The sequence below is a fragment of the Ascidiella aspersa genome, chromosome 2, assembly GCF_963924565.1.
Source record: "Ascidiella aspersa chromosome 2, kaAscAspe10.2, whole genome shotgun sequence".
Taxonomy (NCBI): domain Eukaryota; kingdom Metazoa; phylum Chordata; class Ascidiacea; order Phlebobranchia; family Ascidiidae; genus Ascidiella; species Ascidiella aspersa.
The window spans coordinates 13,912,357-13,928,424 of record NC_139448.1 but is presented as its reverse complement, the minus strand read 5'-3'; the positions used below and the strand labels follow the sequence as shown (position 1 = coordinate 13,928,424).

General features: G+C 38.4%; 1 protein-coding gene across 1 annotated transcript in view; it reads right to left on the bottom strand.

Moving 5' to 3' along the window:
- Positions 1 to 16,068, bottom strand: part of LOC146163838 (uncharacterized) — a 120,984-nt gene that overhangs the window by 60,558 nt on the left and 44,358 nt on the right. The window contains exons 67-87 of the mRNA XM_083380604.1: positions 15,757 to 15,912; positions 14,861 to 15,007; positions 14,062 to 14,220; positions 13,310 to 13,465; positions 12,716 to 12,871; positions 11,657 to 11,815; positions 10,369 to 10,530; positions 9,620 to 9,772; positions 9,024 to 9,179; positions 8,388 to 8,543; positions 7,563 to 7,721; positions 6,857 to 7,012; positions 6,218 to 6,373; positions 5,457 to 5,612; positions 4,872 to 5,024; positions 4,079 to 4,231; positions 3,264 to 3,419; positions 2,703 to 2,855; positions 2,037 to 2,192; positions 1,230 to 1,379; positions 512 to 667 (exon numbers count right to left, since the gene is read on the bottom strand). Coding sequence (XP_083236730.1) covers positions 512 to 667; positions 1,230 to 1,379; positions 2,037 to 2,192; positions 2,703 to 2,855; positions 3,264 to 3,419; positions 4,079 to 4,231; positions 4,872 to 5,024; positions 5,457 to 5,612; positions 6,218 to 6,373; positions 6,857 to 7,012; positions 7,563 to 7,721; positions 8,388 to 8,543; positions 9,024 to 9,179; positions 9,620 to 9,772; positions 10,369 to 10,530; positions 11,657 to 11,815; positions 12,716 to 12,871; positions 13,310 to 13,465; positions 14,062 to 14,220; positions 14,861 to 15,007; positions 15,757 to 15,912 — 3,264 coding nt within the window. The remainder of the gene's footprint in view (positions 1 to 511; positions 668 to 1,229; positions 1,380 to 2,036; positions 2,193 to 2,702; positions 2,856 to 3,263; positions 3,420 to 4,078; positions 4,232 to 4,871; positions 5,025 to 5,456; positions 5,613 to 6,217; positions 6,374 to 6,856; positions 7,013 to 7,562; positions 7,722 to 8,387; positions 8,544 to 9,023; positions 9,180 to 9,619; positions 9,773 to 10,368; positions 10,531 to 11,656; positions 11,816 to 12,715; positions 12,872 to 13,309; positions 13,466 to 14,061; positions 14,221 to 14,860; positions 15,008 to 15,756; positions 15,913 to 16,068) is intronic.

Sequence of the window (16,068 nt, the reverse complement as noted above, 5' to 3'; positions counted from 1 at the left end):
CGAAAGTAAACTCAGTGTTGCAATGACTTAAGTCATTGACTTGACTTAGTGCACTAAAGTCACTGTTTTCAAATGACTTAACTTGACTTAAGTCCTTTGACCAAAATGACTTGACTTGACTTAAGCCTTTTGAACAAATGACTTGACTTTAGTCTTTACGACAGATAACTTGGGATTCAATTAAGTGTTTTTCATTATAATTTATCTTAAGTTTTGCACATTAAACAATTTATTGCTGTATAAAGCGTTTGTGTTATTTTTTTAGTTACATTGTTGCTTGTAATCGGACGAGTTTACCGATTTTAATAGTTTAACAGTTTACTTTTATGCCAATAACATGACTTGAAATTGACTTGGTCTCATAATGACTTGACTGGGACTTGACTTGGGCAACCGATAACTTGGACTGGGACTTGACTTGTTATTTTTGAAATGACTTGACTGGGACTTAAGTCTTTTTAAAATGACTTGTTTACAACACTGAGTAAACTTTAACAAATCGACGCCTCACCCTTCCATTGCAAGATGCCTGCTCCGTGTCGGAACCGTCGCAGCCGGCGTCGCCCGCGTAACCGTTCTGACAAGTTCTGTCCCTGCGACGATTTCCGCCACCGCACGGTGAGCTACATGGCGTCCAGTCGCCCCATTCGTCCCAGAACGGACATTCCTGTTAATTGGTCATCAAAAAGTCGTATGGTGAGTGATTTCAAGCATGACATAAAAGTATAGGGCAAACAAAATACAATTAAGGGGAAGTAAAGTTAACAGTTTTGTTGTTGGAAATTTTTACATAATGTTGGCTTTTGTCTTAAAAAATATACCTTGTAATTGTATGTGTTAAATGCTGTTGCTTATTCTTTAAAAAAAAAACACTGGTAATATCGCAAAAGAGTGAAAAGTGCATAGGTTATATAGTAGTTTTTAGACAATTAATTAGAAACTCATATTGAATTCAATATTCAAAAACCAAATTAGAAATCAATGATAAAATCTACACTTTTTTATATTTTTAAAGTTTTTGCAATAACTCGAGCTATTACACATATAAAACGAAATCGAAAATACAGGCGGAGAGTTTAAAATGAAAATAAAATTGTATGTATTAACTAAAAACACAAATTTTAATTTAAACAAGCTTTTAAATATGTATAGTGTTTCAAATAGGACGTAAATACGCATGAATTTTAAACATGTATATGGTTTGCTTTAAATAAGACGTAAAAACGCACCATCTGGTTGCAGAAGCGGCTCATCACTGACGATCCTTCGCACTCGCTGAGATCGTCGTTGGTGCATTGCCTGCTGCGAGTCTTCACCCCACCGCCGCACGTAAAAGAACACGTCGACCAACTGCCCCAGCCCGACCAGGTCGGACATTGCTGAAGAAATGCAGTGAGTTACAAAACATTTTAATTACCAGGGATGTTGAAAATAAATAAAGAGATATTCGAAAAGTTTAAAATGCTACTTATACTTCCGTATGGGCTTTGATATCCTTTTTACATCTTCCTACAACCTCCAACCATGAAGCTTCAAATTGTTTTAATGGCAAACACGTTTTTTTAAAGACAATTGGTTGCTGTGATGCTCCAACAAATTCAGCAATAATTTTTTTAAAGGACGATAAAAGTCCTAGAATTAATAACTTTGGGAGAGCAGTCTTTGAACAAAAATTAGTCAGCAATGTGTCAAAACTTTATGCTCTTTTAACGCTAGGCTGACTGATTTTGGGTTAAAGTTGTGCACTTCTCGAGCTGATTTCAAAGTTTTTTATTTTATTTTTTGTTGTATTTTGAGTGTAGCATCTAACAAGGGATATATACAGAGATGGCGCGCAAGGAAAAATGTGTGAGCTCTTTTAAAAGCTACCATATATTTTTAATTTTAGTCCATATTACGGGGGTTTCAACATATGGTAATACCAACCAAACTACCGCTTTAATGTTGGTTGATACAATGCCCAAATAAATATATCTTGGTTAAAAACGCTTTTACAGTATATCAGATGTTGACTATAACTTTCCTAATTAACTTACGTGAGAGTTGCAGAAGTCGTCCTGGTAAGTGTCGCCACCGCATCCGATCACACCTGGGAAGCCGTTGGCGCAGGTTCGACGACGCTGGCGAATTCCGCCGCCACATCGAACTGTGCAAGTGCTCCACTCGTCCCACTCCGTCCACGATGGACACGACTGCACAAAAGAATTAGAGTTGATTGGCTTGAATTTAACGAACACAACAATAACCACGAAAACAGTGTTCAATAAAATCCCTTATGTATAGTATCAGCCAAGGACACAAAAAAACATAAGAGATTTTTTACATTTCGTTTATTGATGACATTTATATCTGTAAATGCAAGAAAGAATATATACATTATTATACATGTATTTATGTTTCATGTATGCTATTACCAGTAAATTCTCATAGTTTTGCTTGACGTAGCTTGGTTTGAAATTAAAATTTAGAGCAATTTAAATTACGCTTGGGTGCAAAATTAAGGACACAAACTTATACTTCGGCTGATATTTTCTGCTCTGAATAATTTTGCTGAAATGCTGAACAAATATTTGCAGAAAAAAACAAAAAATTAGATGCAAGACCGGCTTTAAGAAAACAGGGCTAATAGATGCTTTACAAGATTTTGGATAGTGGGCTTTCCGAATCTTGTAAAATATAACAACTTAATGTCCCTTGTTTACCTGAGGGTTACAAAGAGTCACTAAGTCAGTGTCTCCGGAGCATTGCAGGAAAGGTCCCTGGTTAATGCAGACTCGGGATCGCGAAGTTATTCCGCGGCCACAGCTCACCGAGCAACGACTCCAGCTTGTCCAGTCGTCGAAGTACGGGCAGAACTGAAGAATAACATAGCTTTATGTTTTACTACAAACCTACGAAACGCCTATAGATCTTTGACCCGAAAGAATAAGACTGGCAATGATGTTTTTGAAAGTTTTTCTTGTAATTGTTAAATTATATTATTGAGGTCAACTCTAAAATTTTCGACCCCTTAACGACCTTAAAATTGCGTTGATAAGTGTTTACAATCTTGAACATTTCCAAAATAAAACTAGCTTTAGTTCAAAATTAAGAAACAAAGAAAATATATTTTTACGAAAACAGAAAAGCTGTTTAAACCTATTTTTTATGTCACTGTCACTTTAAAAGTCTAAATTGCTGTAACTAATCTTATTACGCGATATTTAATGAACATCACACAACTCCGAAGAGAAAAAGAAAACAAAGTGCGCTTCTTTTCGTACCCCTCTTATGCAGGAGCTGGACATCTGGGCCGGTCCTTCGCATCCGTCAGGTCCGATCAGCCCGTCAACACAATCCCTCAGCCTAGACCTTGTTCCCCGGCCACACGACTGACTGCATTCCGACCAGTTGTTCCAATCGCTCCAGCTGGGACAGTTCTGCGTAAAAATTAAATTGCAGTTAGGAAAACCTATTGAAAGAACCATAGAAAGTTGATTTTTAGTGGTTGGCGTTAAACGCAGCTTGCCAGCCTGTCTTTGTCCATGTGAGTCTTGGATGTTTTTTTATTTTTTTATTATTTTACATTTTATTATTTTTTACTATTTATTTGTACAGATAAACTGATAGCACCCTTTATATGGCGAAATGCATATTTGTATTAAAAACTTTACACCTTGCTGACTGATTTTTGTTCGAAGTGATGTGCTTCTCACGCTTTTATAAAATTTTAAAACTTTTATCGTCGGCATTATGTGTTCTGTTGGAGGTGATATAACTATTAGTAATTTTACGTTATAAAACAGCATGTACCCGAACAAAGTAGGAATATTATTGTTAATGTTAAATATGTTTGTATAGTTTAATGTCTTCTGAAACACATTATAACGGTTTAAGCCTAGATTGATATAATGTTTGTTTTCTCAGATGAAGCTTACATACTATATTATGTATGTATGTGCAATCCAGCAAATAAACTAAAACAAAATGTCGCAACCCTGTCATAGTATATGAAGTTATAAATTATTTAAACTATATCAACAACAATATTTCACATCGTGTCTCACATTAAAATCGCAGAAAGGTCAGACCCGCTTACCTCTGAATTGCAGTCCCTGTATTCGTCTTTGGATCCGGTGCAGAAGAGTCCCGAGCCGAACGTGGTGCAAGATCGCATTCGGCGACTCGTTCCTCCGCCGCATGTGGCGCTGCACGCACCCCAGTCTTGCCAGACCGCCCACGACGGGCATGCCTGAAACACAAAAGTTGTCTAATTGTTGCAATGCTAAATTCGACATTTTGGAGTTGGAAAACTAAAATAAACACGAACGTTAAATCTGGAGTTTAAATACCTTGACAAAGTGTCATAGACACGCCAGCTATGGTCTGCGACCCAACGCAGTTCTTTTTACTTTGAAACGTAAATTTCTCAAAAAAAAAAACACTTTTTAGAGGTCAAGAAAAGCTTAACCTTCGAGCCTGGAAAATACCTTTCAACGTTTCAATTTTTTAAAGTTTGTAAATTTAATAGCATCAATGCTTTCGGTACCTTAAAAACGTGTTTCAATATCGTTGGCCAGAGCAACGTAAGAAGAACCAAATGACAGTTAGACAAATGTTTAATGATCTTATATTATGGTTGTAACTTAATTGCAAGGCCGGAGCGAGATATTTTATAACCATTTAGTTTGCCGTCTATAGTAACGTTTCTCACGTGTGTGTAACATGATTCAGTTAACACGAGAGCAGTATACTCTTTTACGGCCCGGCTTACAGGGTTTCAATACAATGCAGCTATGGGGGATTTTAAAGTCGTAGCTTTTATTAATACCGATCTCCGTATACCAACTTGCTAGGGGCAAAACTTTATCAAATCCATCATATCCACTTACCGTTGTAGCGCAAGGCTCCGACCCTTCCTCGTCGCCTTCGCAAGTGACCGCTCCGTTTCCGTTCACGCACGTCCTGGAGTGGATTCTTATTCCACCTCCGCAACGCGCTGTGCAACCTCCCCATGATCCCCACGTTGACCAGTAGGCACAAGGCTAAAAAACGCGCGTATTTTAAGACATGATTTGACTTTATGAGTCCCATTCGATGTATTTTTATTCATTCATTTGCAACTGCTACTTTATATAAACTCTTTTTTCGGCAAAGTTTGAAACAACTCCCCCCCAAAAAAAATCCAAATAAAGGTATTCTCGTTTACTTGTTGGATCTTAAAATTCGCATAAATTGCTTACTAGCGCCACCAAACGGTGTAAATATGGCTTAAAAGGCAAACCGGGATCAGACCAAAGAGTTTCTACGAAAAGCCTATAATTACTCTTTTCAGAAATATTTAACATCATCCTTATACAATAAGTTTTGACAAAAAAGGGACTTTACAAGTCCAAATTACAAAAGTATTAAGAAACGCATGTACAAGTCAGGGATCGCCCACCTTCTACTTAGCAAAAACGATTTTTTTTCCTTACGTTTCCGTTGCAGAAAATTTCTTCGCTGCTGGGACCGTAGCAACCGCCGCCGTCAGAGCCTCCGTTCACGCATGCGCGTGACCTTGACCTGACCCCGCCGCCGCACAATTCGCTGCAGGCGCTGAAGCCTGACCACGTGGTCCAGAAGGGGCATGGCTGAATACAGAATAAGTTAAAAAAACAGTTTGTTTGGGTAAAATAATCAACGTAAATACGCATAAGCTTAGTGTTTAACGTTTTACTTTGAACCGGTACTTATTGTGCAGATTGTGTTCAATTTATTGGCAAAATGTGTACAGTTTATACAGTAAGGTTTCTTGATTAAGGTATAATACTTATACTGACCACCAAACTCCTATGGTTTATTTTGCAATCTGTATCTTTGAAAGATTTCCAAAATTAAAAAAGACGTACTCTGACCATGTGGCCCAGAAGGGACACGGCTAAATAAAGGATGAATTGAAAACGCGGTTTGTTTGGGTAAAATAATAATATTCAACGTCATATAGCACCAGCTTACTGTTTTACGCACTGGGCTTGGAACTGGCACCTACTGTGTAGATTATGTTAAATTATTGGGCAAAATGTGTTATGTTTCGTGATTTAGGTAGATTAATTATACTAACCAGCAAACTCCCGTGGATTATTTTGTAATCTGTATCTTTGAAGGATTTCTAGAAATTTGGTCGGACGTATAGAAGATCAAATAACACCTATTTATACAGATACATACTACCCGTTCACAACAAGTTCAAGCTTACCTCAATCGGACAGAAGGACTGCTCAAATTGATCGCCCCGGCAACCGACGTCTCCCTGTGCTCCATTAATACAGTTTCTCTGTCTGGATCTGCCAGCAACACCACAGGTTGCGTTACAGCTGCTCCAGGCCGACCAGAACGTCCAGTAGGCGCATTGCTGAAACGCAATTGGATTGTATTTAATTAATGTATTTTATTGTTTTAAGTTGCTCTGTGAAATCGCGTTGTACGATCACACTTGTACCTTATTGCAAATTAGGTAGTTTGGTTTCGTCAAATGTTTATTTTAGTTTAAAGAATGTGAATATATAGCTTAAAGTATTTCTCATTATAACGCTTTTTATGGAAGCTATTCAAGCAAAACAACTGTTTTAAGTCCTTTATAGGGATGAATGACTTGTCTTTTCATTTGTATTGTTTATAGCGTATCGTAGATATTTCGCAAAAGATTAAACGTTTAGTGAACACAATTTAACGAATCATTAATCTTAGCGTGGCTTTATACAGTGGGAAAAGTTTTTAATTAGTGGTAATCCGCACACCTGTTACTTGGTCAAGCTAGTGTCAAGCACCGCATCAATAATTTCAACAAACGGATACAGAAAACTAAAAGTAGAAAAGTGTAGTTTCTTTTTCTCACCCCTCTGACGCAAACGTCTGTGTCTGTCGTGATGCCGAGGCAGCCTCTCTGGCCGACGTCACCGTTCTGACAGGTTCGTGACCTTTCGCGCACGCCCTGGCCGCATGACACGCTGCAGTCGGACCACTCCGACCATTCGCGGAATGACGGACAGACCTGGACAGGATTTTCATGGTCAATAAAAGCTTCTAGCAGTCCGAGCAAGCGTGTGACATTATTTAATACCAAATTAAGTGTGATATAGAATATGGCTTTTTTGTGTGTAAATAGCTATAGTTATTGCTTTTTGAAAACATGTTTTATCTTTCAAACAAAATTAGCGCTGGAAGTAGTAGGCCTTTAACATAAACAGCATGTTTAACTTTAGGAAACAGAGAAAGGTAGCAATGGTATGCAAAAATTATTTTTACAAGGATCCTTTTAATTCTATATAATTTGTTACACAAAAGGATAAAAATGTTGCAGACTTGGTAAAATATTGATTCAAAAACCCAACTTTACAAGTGGACACGTTAATACCGTGCGCAAAAACTGCGAGAGCTCAATACATCCAATCATTTCGATTTCATAAATAAGTTTATTATGACCATAAAATGTAATCTATCCGCCTATCGGGTATAGGATTTTCGTTAAACAAAAAAAACAAACGGCAACGCCGCCGAGACCTTTCTTGAAACTTTAACGGGCGACTGAAAGCCGCACTCACCTGCGAGTTACAAGCCCTGCTCTCTTCAGGCGATGCTGTGCAGCCGACCATTCCGAAGAAGCCGAAGCGACAAGTTCTGGTGCGACGCGACACGCCGTCAGATCCGCACGAGGCGCTGCAAGCCGACCACGAGCCCCATTCGTCGTAGCGCGGGCAGTTCTAAGGAAGATTTACGACGTGTTATGGTTTCGAAAAAAGGAATATTTTGTAGGGGCCTTGTGACGCGGCCTGGTTGTTTTTTGTGGCTTTACAGATCCTAATGAAACACACAACTATTGATATTCATACCGAAGTCAATTTTATTCGTTTTAAATTCGAAACTGATTTCAAGCTACAATATTCTATCCTTGCCTTGCTTGTACGACAGTGCCTCACTAATCGACGACTATGATAAATCAATTCAGGGGGCAATCGGTAAAATATTAGCAGTATAATAGGCGAATAGCAGGAGTTGCTAAACATTTGTTTCCGCACCCCTAAAAATATTTTCGCTTCGCGTGGACCAGTATAGGCAAGAAATTTTAGAGATGACGTCGTAAGTATATGTCACAATGCAAATAGACTTCAAAAATCTGCTGTTTCCTTTTGGAAAAATGTTAAAGCGCAATGGAATCTAAATATACATTTTTTTCAATTTTAATACAACACTTTTCCTTGGAAATACCGTGGAGCGTCCATGGACCCCAGTTTAAGAAACCCTGGCGTATAGTGTTGCCGTTGGTTATCATGATTTCAGAAGCGCTATTTATCACACGTATCTTATTTGTGGCTTAGTGAGGTCGGTTAGGTTAGGTGTTGAGATGTGCGAAAAGTCTGTCTTCCCACCTGTGCGTTGCAGAACTCGTCCTCGGCCAGATCTCCAGAGCATCCTCCGCCGGTTGGATCACTGTTGACACAGATGCGAGCTCGCATCCTCGATCCTCCTCCGCAAGTCACTCCGCAAGCTCCCCATGAACTCCAGCGCGACAAGTAAGGACACGCCTGCCGGTTGAAAGAATGATGGTAAGGATTTTAACGATTGTTCGAGTATGTTAAATATTTTATCTCGATTTTTTAAACATAAATGTGGAATTTCGGAAATAGTTTAAGAGTTTCTTATTGATTTTTTAAGCAGATATGTACATATATCAATTTACCTTAACACAAACAAAATAGGACAATTATGAACAAGTTTCTTCAATATATGATATGCATATCCGTTATAGAGTAACAGCCATTGTGATATTATTTTAGTAATTTTACAAATAAAATAAGTTTGCAGCACTATTTATTTATGATTTCCTAATAATGAGAACAAACGCGACGTTGATTACTTGTATTGTAAATGAGAAATTTGTAACAGAAAAGAAGCCATCAGCAAAAGAATGGTCAAAGATAAGATAAACTGTAAAAAAACGCGTTCTTGCCCTGCGCATAGAACGGAAAACAGAAATGGCGTCCAATTCGCAAGGCAAATCGTACCTGTCCGTTACAGTATTCCTCCTCCCTGTCAGGCCCGGTGCATCCCTGCTGGTTTCGATCTCCGTTGATGCAAACCCTGGTGTGGGACCGAACCCCGCCACCGCATGTAGCATTACACGCGCTCCAATCGCTCCAGATGCTCCATATGGGACAGGCCTGAAAATGGTTTGCGTTCATTTGTTGGTAACAAACCGAAAAATTCGAAACTCAAGACAACTGGTATAAACGTGCCGTGCATGTTGTTGAATTGGGACCATGCATAGTGGTTCTTAAGTATTTTCGGTGTTTTTCGGTGTTCATGCAAGGACTAACTTAATCGATACTAGTTACCACTTTTTAGAAAATCTAAAGTGATGGTTTGGAATCAATTTTTGAATAAGCAACATAGAAAGTATAAAGCTATGATCTGGAATTAATAATTGGATAAGCAATAATAGATTGTTCAAATAGTTACTTGTGACTGTTCGGCGTTCAAATAGCCTATCATAGCTTTGTGAAAATTATCATTTTAACCAGCCACAAGTTAAGACCAACTGTCCTAACGTAGAACACAAAATTAGTACAACAATCAATTGTTAAGCAAGTTCCCCACTTACGTCTACATTGCACTCTCTTGACAGGTCACTGGGTCCCAGGCAGTCGATCTCTGCGGAGCCGTACATACAGTTCCGCTTTCTACTTTGCCTTCCGCCATTACAGCTCTGACTGCAACTGCTCCATTCGGTCCAGTCGGTGTAGAAGGCACATTCCTGTAGTAGACGAGAAAGTTATAGTTTTGTTGGCTGTACAAACAAATTGAATGGGACGGCAAAACAACGCAAAGTAACATATTGCCGCGAAAAGCTCCAAAGCCACACGACATTAACTATATATTAGCTTCTTAAATATTCTAATATAAATCCCTGAAGGGAAAACAACTTGGGCGAACCACAAACAAATTTACGTTAAACTTAAGTTGTGTATTTTTATAGGTTTAAATGATACGTAGCTACCATGTAGCTTTAATCCGTCAAAGAAACAGCAAAACATAATAAAACAAAAAATTGAAAAGACGCGAAATATCAGCGCAAAGCGAAAAATAATGTGTTGTTTGAATAAAGTTGGCAAAAATATTTTAAAGAGTTCTGTATTTCTTAACTTTAGGAACTTGAGTGAACAAAAAACACTAAAACTATAGCAGGTTAAAACAAAATATGCGTTTCCCAATTAAATAAATATATAGGTCACCAAGAAGTGTGAAAACAAACAATCAACTTTACCACTGTGGACACTATCATTCCCAAGCAATCACGTCTTGAGCATTGGTAATAACTAACTAAAATAACAAAACAGAATTATCGCTTACCCCTACGACGCAGTCCTCCACCATTTCGTCATCACCAGGACAGGTACCAAATACGTCATCATCGGTGCTGGTGGAACAAACCCTGCCTCTGGATCGCGATCCTCGGCCGCACGAGATGCTGCACGAGGACCAAGACTGCCAGCTCATCCAGGAAGCACACGCCTGCGTTAGTACACGGACAACGTGAGTTGTGTTGTTTGCCACTTTGGGATCAAGTGCGGGCAGAAAGTCGAATTAACCCACTGCAGGTAGCCTTTCGGTATTTAGGAATAAAATGAAAGAAAGTGCTGTGGCGTGACGATTAATTGTCTGCAGTTTATTTCACCTGCTCGCTATTTAAAGAACTTTGCTGTAAAAATCGCCAAGTTCAAGTTGAAGCTCAAGTTCAAATATCAAAACTTTTAAATTGAACTTATGGCAGAAAGAGTTACTGCAAAAAGTTTAAATTTAATTATGTCTCTCTTTTTTTAACCAGGCTTAGCCATACAAGCTACAAAAATGCATCTTGACACTCTCTAAATTACCGTTCGATTAAAGTATAGAAAACCGGAAAATATTTTACATTAAAGTCCTGTTGGTCAGTTAGTACAATATGGGGTATAATGTTATTTCTAATAACCACATGTTATTGAGCCTATAAAACTTATGGTAAAGTTTAAGTTCAATATGTCTTGCTTTTATTAACAATTTCAAGTATCTAAACAATACATAGCGCAATTGTATATTAAATTTAATATATATATATAGTATATTTATATGCATATATATATAAAAGCTTTTCGATAATGCCTTTCATTAACCTCGTGATCATTTTGTTTAGAGGGTGTAGTTAGCACAATGGCGAACGCTTTGCCCAAATTAAGTTTAAACACTATTTAACCCTAAATTTCCAGATAAAGCTCAAGTTCAAGTTCAATATTTTACGAATTTCACGACAACCGATATTTTTTCTATAAACAAAATGGAACTCAGAAGCGCTTGCCCTTAAATTTCGAGATAAATCTCAAGTTCAAGTTCAAAATTTTAGAAATTTCACGACAACCGTTAATTTTAATGAAGAAAATGGAACTCAGAAGCACTTGCCCTTAAATTTCGAGATAAAGTTCAAGTTCAAGTTTAATATTTTAGAAATTTCACGACAACCGATATTTTTTTAAATAAACAAAATAGAACGAAGGAGTGCTTACCCTTAAATTTCGAGATAAATCTCAAGTTCAAGTTCAAAATTTTAGAAATTTCACGACAACCGTTATTTTTAATGAAGAAAATGGAACTCAGAAGCACTTACCCTTGCGTTGCAGACAACCGACTCGTCAGACGGACCGCCACAGTCGAGGAAGAATCCGTCTCCGCTGTTCTGGCAAGTGCGAGATCTCGTCCGCTGACCACCGTCGCACAGCTTGTCGCAATCGCTCCACACAGACCACTCGGTCCAGGTCGGGCAGGCCTGCAAATCAAACTACAGTGAACTGGCTGCCTATAGAAACAGTTTAGTAACTTACCAAAATCGGAGAGTTTACCGACTTGAGGATGACCACCCAGTAAAAGACCCAGAATAAACAAAATCCGAAATAACAATTCAACCGACACAAACATGTTGTGAACTATAGCATCTTTAATAAAATTACGTGCGTCGATTGTAACAGTATATATATCTTCTTTAAATGTACCATTTTTTTTTTGCATAAGACAGAGTTTAACGGCCATCTCATTCAAACCATCGCATCTGTAAGGTGTCCTAATTGTTGTCCAGATGATTTTTGAGCTGTTTATTAACATTTAAAGTTCAATGATTGAGTTATTTTGGAGGTTAAAAATATGTTTGGGCAATAAAGGTCACTGGCAACTTGTCAGCATTCTTCTGTTTTCACATTGTACATTCGTCAAATTTAATATAATATTAATATTGCATGTTCCAAAACAGCGATGGCAAAACGTTTAAATCCATAATACTATACGAGAGCGATATTACACGATCAGTTGCTTAAGATATAAATATGTTGGGTTGGTAATGTTGGCCACTAAAACCGTGTTTTTCTAATTTTTTAATCCGAAAATCATAAAAAATGATAGCCATTGCCCCTTGCTTAAGAGTCGTTCCCTGTTTGCTCACGATTTTGAAAAAAATCCTTTACTTTAAGTTATTCTTGTGCCCCCTAAAGACTTTGCCCCCTGAAGTCGCAAATAATTAAGCCACTAGTTGTCTCCATAAACGAAAAACCTCCACACACGTCTTTTCGACAAAGTCGCAAATAATTAAGCCACCATGCACTGTACCCGACCGATAAAAAAATAACCGTCTCCGACCGAAAAGAGAAGAAAAAAAAAATAGAGAACGGCATCTTACCTCAGTGTTGCAGACACCCGACTGAACGGAGTCTTCCAGTCCGCAGTTCAGTCCTTCTCCAACGTTGACGCAAGTTCTCCTCCTGGACCTGAGTCCCGAGTCGCATCGCGCCGAGCAAGAACTCCAGAATCCCCACATGCTCCAGAAAGGACAAGCCTGAAGTAAAAAGGTAAGGCTCAGTACAGCACGACAGTTTAATATGTTTTAGTTAAAGGCAAAACCGCCAATAGCTATATTGTCTCGTAAGTTTGTTGATAATAATTAAACAAGGCTTTAAAGCACAATTTTTTGGGGTGTACTGTGTTCAAATAGTTTTATTATTGAATATATAAAACCGCAGAATAGTAGGTTTAATAACGTTCTGCAAACAGGGTAGATATTTAAAATGATATTTTTTCAAACAGGGTAGATATTTTTTCTTAAATATTTTTAAATAGCTTAAAAGAGTGCAGCGTGTCGCCAACTTTATGAAACGAAAACAGTTTTACAAAACACGCAGCTAAAATGGAAATTCTTTAATTTCATTTTTTCCTAAACTAAAAAGAAAGGAAATATTTGTGCAAAGGTATACCGGAATATTTTTTTTTAACTTACGTTTCCGTTGCAGAACCTCTGTTCGACGTAGGGCCCGGTGCATCCCTGCTGACCCGGATTTCCGTTGTTGCACTCGCGAGTGTGCGTCATCAGTCCACCGCCGCAGTCGCGGTTGCAGTCCGACCAAGCGCTCCAATCTGACCAGCTTGGACAAATCTAAAAGAACGGATAAGGGGGAGACATTGAGGAGGTTTTTGTATCCAATTAATACCTAAAGTAGATCATCCAATCGGCGCTAGATATAAACGCATTGCATGACGATGGTGTGTGTGCTTACGCCGATCTTACACTACGATAATAGCCAAAACATTTGATTGCTATACAGTCAAGGGTATCAAAAGAGAAAAGGTATCGGTTAGGTTGTTACTCATACACAATGAGTTAAAACCTGTGAACGGCTGGTGTATACCAAAGTTATTAAAAAAGCCTTTTAAAAATTGGTATAGAAAATTATTGAATTCACATTGCGTTCGCCTTAGTAAAGTTATACCATACACATTGATCAATACATATATACTTCGGTAAAACTATAAGAGATTTAGTGACAGAGCAAGATGTGATGTACGCTAGGTTTGGCACATGATGACAAACTTCCTTTCAACCGTGAGAATAAAGCAACTCCGAAGCGCAAAGTACCCTATTTATGCCACAAAATCATATGGTGGGGTTATGCTTCAAAAAAAGAAGCTAATGCCCAATTTCTATTTTTTATAACTTTTGGAAGCAGTATCGTTTTATATGCGATTCCTTACCTGTCCGCCGCAAGAGTCTTGGTCGATCGGCAATCCTGAGCATCCAACATCTCCAGGGCTTCCACCAATGCACTGCCTGAGTCTGGTGTGCCTACCGACGTCCCCGCAGCTGTGACTGCACGAGCCCCACGGACTCCAGTCGGTCCAGTAGGCGCACTCCTGCGAAAGAGGGAAACGCAAACATAAACCAACTGCGATTGGATTGTTTATTTTTTCCATTTAAAAGGTTTGTTTTTTTCTTTAAATATAGTCAACTCTTTAAAAGTTATACAAGCGGCATTTTTGCTGTTACCAGAGTCGTACGATGTAAACCAATGTTTCTTAAACTGTTAGAAAAAAAATGTAAACCAATGTTTTCTTAAACTGTTAGAAGGGTTTACGAACAGATAGGGTTGAATGAAGGAATTATTTTTGCATAATTTGATGTTTCTATTTTTTAGGATTTTCGCATCCTCGTAACTGTAGACATTGAGGAGGTTTTGTATCCAATAAATGTATCTAAACTAGATCTTGTAGAATGTATCTACCAATAAGATGAAATATCCTTAGTTATAATTGGGATATTACGGTCATACAGTTTGCATTTGAGTGAATTGAAAGCAGCATTTAATCGTGGGAGTTCAGAATCACTGCTTTAAACTACATGTTGCTGTACAATGCACAACATGTATGTTTAATTGTTTAATTCTATTTTGTATTATGTCTACTACAGAGCAGAAAGGACTTTAAACAACGATCATACAAATACAAGAACAATTTTACGGGAAAACCGACTGGTTTCCAAGAGATAGCTCCTTACCCCACGGATGCAGGAGATCGTGCTGGTGTCGAGAGACCTCGCGCCGCATCCGGATCCGGAGCAGGATCGGGAGCGGGAACGTGTTCCTCTTCCGCAAGTCACGGAGCAATCTGACAGCTCACTCCAGGTGGTCCAAGTCGGGCAAGGCTGGAGACAATATGGTAAATGTAACAGCTGCCAAGACCACAGGATAACTGTTGCAATTCAGGTGGAAAATGATTTATCGACCCCGTTCTAGGTTGCTATGCCGTTGCATTGCTATGCTTACGCTTGGTTACTGCGAGCATTGCCCTTTAAAGCAACTATTTCTACTGCGCAATAAAATTGCGGTACAAAATGCGAGATATGGAACCTCTCGATACATGACAATGCACTTGTTAACTGCGAAGGACAGCATATCATCGTTTGACAGACAGACAAAGGTTAGTAAAGCATTGAGACACGTCAGTCGTAACATTGCAATGAAAAAATACAAATTATGATAATATCCAATCTTTTGTACACCGTAATTTAACAGTATTTTGCTTTTTTTAGCAGTGCCACCTGACTTACACATTTTTTTCAATTTGGGAAAAGAATAAGTCCTGTTTTTAGGGTATGGAATAAAACTTGTTTTTTTGAGTGCAGTTTTTCTTTTTTCGTTTATTTTAGTCGTTGTGTTCTAGCCTTTCATTATAAGTCCGTTTACATAAATCGTACAAAAGCAGATCGGGTTAAGGTTTAGACTGAATAAAATTTAAAGTGATCCAGCTAAGATCATGATAAATTTTGATTTTAATTTCACTAAAGACTTTTGGAAAATCACATAATTTACGTAGGCCAACGCAATGTCGGAGTAAGAGAGTAGCAGAAATAGATACCTATAATCTAAGGAAGGCTTATAATTTAGGACGAACCTCCAAGTTGCAGTCCTGAGCTTCCCGATAGGATCCCTCGCATCCGGGTGATCCGTAAGCTCCGTTAGAGCACTTCCGGAACCGGAACGTACGTCCTCCTCCGCAGGTGGAACTACAAGCTGCCCATTCACCCCAGACCGCCCAAGATGGACAATCCTGGAAAAAAGACGCACTCGTCAATAAACGGTATCCGTATCCGTACATCAACGGCAATAGAGCATCTAAATAACATGTCATAGTGCTTAAAAGAGTTAGCTTCAAAGAAATCAAGGCATAGCCATATATATAACTTTTTATAAAACAAGTGGCCAT